Raw genomic sequence first — 5,283 nt, forward strand, 5'->3', positions numbered from 1 at the left:
CAAGATGAGTTCGGATATCGTTTTTATGATCCAGTTTATAATAAACTTATTAGAAGTCGTGATGCAATATTCTTTGAAGACCAGACTATTGAAGATATTAACAAAGCTCTCCTTGTAATGGATGACACCTGTTAATTTCGGTCCTAACAAGTAGTATTAGAGCGAGGTTCAAGACAAGTTCATCTTGTCGGGTTTAGTTCTGGCCGCAACCTATATGGGGTTTGAAAGTCTTGTTTAGGGAGAGAACTTTACGGCACAAGTATAGTGTGTCACTTGTGTTTGCCTCTTCGTGAGGTTGTTCTCTCGATATTTTGTACTCTCTTTAATATAGTGGATTGCTTATCTCCGCCGTGGACGTAAGTCAATTGACCGAACCACGTTAAATGTTTGTTTCTCTTTTGGTATATTTTTCGTTTGTTGTATGATTTATCGTCGTTCAAAATTTGCTTACTAGCTTCCGCATGACACCTGATTTTTTGCATTCATAACAAGAAATAGCCGAAGAGCCAACTTTATATTCATTGCAACTAATTTATCACACCAGATCACTATCATCTTATTGGCATTTTGTTCCCATTTTAATGACATTTAAATAATAGGACCAACAAATCATGCATCATAAGAATACGCACAGAGATATGATTGAATTTTGGAAAATAAAAATAGCTCGCATAACATTGGGACCAGGATGAGCTTAAATTATGAATTGATAATCGACCCAAAACTCCCATGGAACTAAAACGTAATAGTTTATCATTGTTGCAACAATCGCTCGTATAATTTCATAAAGCATCAAAGATTTTTAGTACCATATTGTTGATTATCATATACAACTTGCTCGATCCTGCACTAATATGATCACAGAAAGAATAGCTAAAAATAGATCATTCAATCTCAACGATCCAGTTCCTTTCATCGGCGATAACACCTCTTTGAATCCCTACTAATCTCGAATAAAATTGCTTGCACGTTAGATCTGAGCTTATTTTATACTCAATCCTGCACCAGCAAAAACACAAGTATCAAATCTTTCAATATTGAGAAGGAATGTGAAAAAAGGTGGCAATCAAGTAACAATAACATTTGATCCCTTTATATTTGAACTAAAAAATTCCGAAAGATCCGAGAAAACAGTCTTCGGCGCTGACTAAACATCATTGAACTGGTATCTTTACAAAAATAGCCGGTTGGATTCTCTGTTTACTTTTTCAAGGCGATATACATAGATTATATGCCGATTATACACGATTATACATATATTATATGTAGATTATACATCTGTTTGCTATTTTTAGTTTAAGTGATTGGGTGGGTAACTATTTATATTAATTCGTCAAAGGACATGTTTTCTTATTTGTCTATTGAAATGCATGTGAGTATTTTGGTTGTTCATAAATGGATGAACGACCACTTTTTAACCCCTACAAAAATTCAAAAATAGTCACTGTCATAGAGTTTCAAATTCAACAGGTGAAACTCTAGGATATTGTCACGAAGTTTCACCCGTTTACTTTTTTAATTCCATATATGACAATTTAATTATAGGGCTGAAAAGTGGTTAGTCCTGATTTGTTAATGAAGAATTTTACCTTTGGCCTTTGTAAGTAATACTTCCCACAGGAGCAACACCAACTGCAGTTCCCGTACAGAATACTTCATTAGCAGTAATTAATTCATCAGCTTCAATTAAACGTTCTTCAACGGTGTAACCTAGATCAAGTGCAATTTCCATAATGCTTTTTCGAGTCACCCCTTCAAGAATAGTTCCTTTGGCGATTGGAGTTGAAACTACATTTCCCTTAACAAGGAAAATATTACAAGAAGAGACCTCTTCAATATATTTTTTATTTACTGCGTCAAGATATAGTACATCTGAATATCCTTTCTCCTTTGCATTCTTCATCGCTTTTAATACCTACATTAAAAATCCATACAACTTTAATTTGAGTACTTATTTACATCGACGATTTTAACATCATAATTAGTAAGTACTCCTATTTATTGATATGTATTCAAGAAAAAGAAGGGATGCATATTTACAGGAGCATAGTTAGTAATGCTTTTCACTCCACCAGCTCCACCACGCGAGGCACGATGAACGTCTTCCTCTACATACAAGTTCAATGGCGCTGTTCCTTGCTACAATTGCAATGCATTCAATAAAAATTTTACTTAATGAAATTAAATAGTAGTATATGCAATACTCTGAGGTCTTATACTTTATAAAGAGATACTAGTAGTATATATGTCTAAAAGTTTAATACAATCACCTGAAAGTCAACTGTATTAATTGATTTTAAATGAACTCACCTTGAAATAATTACCCACAGGGCAGGCATAGACAAGGAAAGTGTACTCAGGTGCTGGAGCCAAACCCAAAATAGGTCCACTCCCTATTAACAGAGGCCTTATATAAAGAGACCCTTTTCCAGGAGGAGGAATCTGCACATTTTCAATTAGTACAAATTAAAATTAATACTCCAACGTAACCAAATGAGATAATCAATAATTCCAAACACTAAAAGGGACAGGTTCTGCTATAAATAACAACTAATAATTACCCAACGCTTGTTGGCGAGAGCTGTTTGCTTAACAGCATCGACAAATTGATCAGTGGTAGGGGAAGCCATGCACATTCTTTCTGCACCAAACTGCATTCTGATTGCATTCTGATGAGGGCGAAATAGAAATATCCGCCCGTCCTCTCTTCTATACGCTTTTGTACCTTCAAACAAACCCTGTTTGGACAAAAATACTTGTGAGATTACTTTTCAAATGATTTGGCTGTGTTAAACTTTTGGCCAAATTTTAAATAATTTACTTGTCCATAGTTCAATACACCAGCAGAGGGGCTTAATTGGATATTCCCATAACGATTAAGCTGTCCTTGTCTAAAAGTTCCGTCTTCAGAGCTCTTTGTTACGTACATGTAATCAGTTTGCATCAAATGGAATCCAAGATTATCCCAGTCAATATCCGCAGATTCGTCATCACTGAAATCACATCAACGAATTAATTTTGTAGAATTCAAATGTTGCTAACTCTGTTTTGAGTTGACTGATTAATTTTTTGCCAAAGTGAGAAAAATTCTAAGACTCATTCTAAGATATTGAGTTGCTGATATATATCAACTGTAATTTACCTGTAAAATACAGGCTGTGTAGCAGCCTGAGCTGTATAGTATCTTGCTGTAACCTGCAAATGCAATTAGAAAAAAGTATGCGATCAAAACTTATGGTATATCATTAATATCTTTTTATGCATTCTATGTGAAGTATATGTTATTCGTGGCTTGAATTATATCCTTCTATTTCTTTTCATTCATAATGAAAAACTATCTCTGATTCTTTCTGAGGATTAGGCAGAACCTCGTTAATTTCTTGTGTTAACTTTTTTTGTTCTATTTTCTTTGTGTGTGATTGTGTCCTAATTAATTTGCCATCGGGGGAAGGTTATAAGGGTGTGTTTGTTATGAAACAAAACAAAAATGCTTAATAAAAAATATTTTTCATTAAGAGGGAGACAAAGTTTAAAGTATTATGAAATAGTTTTAATCTTAAAGAGTGTTGGATAATGGGACAAAATTTCTTCTGAAAAATGTTTCCGAATTCCAAAAAGATGAATAGAGCTTAAAGTACAGCATGCGAGGAGCAATTAAATGCATGACAAACCTTTGAAGATAAAGCTGAAGATTGATATAATTTACGAAAAATTGCAGCCCCTCGAATCATGTTTGCAGAAACAAAATTAGTTTGATCTCTTCCCGCGAAGTTTCAAAAATTAGTTTTAATAGGGAGCAAAGCAGAGGCAAAGAGAAAACTTCTGTGTAAAGCAAGAAATGAATGTAGGATATCAATTGTAAAGCAAGATTTTTTGCGAGAGTTAGTTGTGATTTTGATAAAAAGAGATGCGTGTTTGTTGTTTATAATAGATGAGAGAAGCGAAGAAAACGCCAAAAATTAGCAGAGACCCAAAAAAAAGGAAAACAAAAAGAAAGGGTCTAAGGAAAGAGAAATGTCGTACTCCCTAATCCGTATTGTTTATCGGACACGAGTAACCAGGCTGTCAATCAAATCCTCCCTATTCCACTATAATAGGAACTTTAAAAGTTGAAAGAGAGGGGTTGTTGGGGGTTGAGGAGGCGAGATTGAAAAATATTTATTCACACTTAGTAGTTATACTAAATTACTATATTAGTTAATCATAATTAAGTAATATACTTAGGTAAAAATCACGGATATCAAGATACAATTCTTAGCCAAGACAAAAAAAATGTTAAGTATAATTTTTTTATTTATTTGTTTAAGCCTTGAAAGATAGAGTTATCCGATATTTATACTGATAAAAGGTAACAACCAACAAGTGCCTAGTGGTATATAGTCGAGATGCACGAACTAGCTCAAACATATATTAACATTGAAAAGAGACATTAGTTAACTATGATTAACTGATGGAAGCATATGTAAAGATATATGTCATCTATTTATTAGTTTGGTGACGAATATATTTTTCTCGAAGCAATTTGAAAAGGTCTATTCTGGGTTTTAAACTTTTGATAAAAGAAAAAGAAGAAAAGGAATAGTTTGCCATAAATTTCTCTAAGTTAAGAATTTTTCTATTATGTGATAAATACATATACGAGTAAAAGATAACGAAGTTAAAATGGAAACCTCTAATTCGATGACTACCTTACTTATGTCTAGTTGATTGTGTGAAACCACAAGGAGACGTGATAGATTGATTTGAATCTCTTCAACCTTAATAAGATGTTTTGAATTCGAATTATAAGATTTTTCTTTTTATAGAAAGCAGTTTACTCTTCATAATTATCTACTTGGCACGCATGCAACCAAATCAAATTATTAAATTTCAAATATTTGATAGTTAAAAAAAAATTGATTGGCGACGAAATAAGTTGAGAGTTACGTTGTAGCGTTTTGGTTTTGACACATAATTGTCTTCAAAATACTTACGTAACTGCTTGATGGCGCTATTTTATTAATTTCTAAAACAAAGAAAATAATGCCAATTCTTTCGTAGCAAATTTAAATACTCGGAAAATGCCAAAAACGTTTAAATATTTGGAATCGCTCTAGAAATTGGGTCAGTCCAACCAATCCAGGTGAATAATGACAAATAATTAATGAATCTATTGGTGCTAGTCTTCACTTTGGGTAAAAAATAGAGAGCAACGATCATATTAATGCGCTTCAACATCTATTTCATAAAAATGCTTTCCAATTTATTTTATTTTAACCGTGCAATAACATAACACACGAGTTT

The 5,283-nt window shown here is 33.0% G+C and overlaps 1 protein-coding gene across 1 annotated transcript; it reads right to left on the bottom strand.

Moving 5' to 3' along the window:
* Positions 1 to 674: 674 nt before the first annotated feature.
* On the bottom strand, positions 675 to 3,899 carry LOC107787882 (branched-chain-amino-acid aminotransferase 2, chloroplastic). The gene is made up of 8 exons (XM_016609496.2): positions 3,672 to 3,899; positions 3,143 to 3,195; positions 2,822 to 2,993; positions 2,562 to 2,738; positions 2,311 to 2,442; positions 2,041 to 2,139; positions 1,590 to 1,915; positions 675 to 999 (listed from the first exon to the last, which is right to left on the bottom strand). Exons 1-8 carry the CDS (start codon positions 3,729 to 3,731, stop codon positions 885 to 887), a joined length of 1,134 nt encoding a protein of 377 aa, XP_016464982.2. The 5' UTR covers positions 3,732 to 3,899; the 3' UTR covers positions 675 to 884.
* Between the last annotated feature and the right edge of the window lie 1,384 nt (positions 3,900 to 5,283).

This window comes from Nicotiana tabacum, chromosome 12 (assembly GCF_000715075.1).
Source record: "Nicotiana tabacum cultivar K326 chromosome 12, ASM71507v2, whole genome shotgun sequence".
NCBI classification, from domain to species: Eukaryota; Viridiplantae; Streptophyta; class Magnoliopsida; order Solanales; family Solanaceae; genus Nicotiana; species Nicotiana tabacum.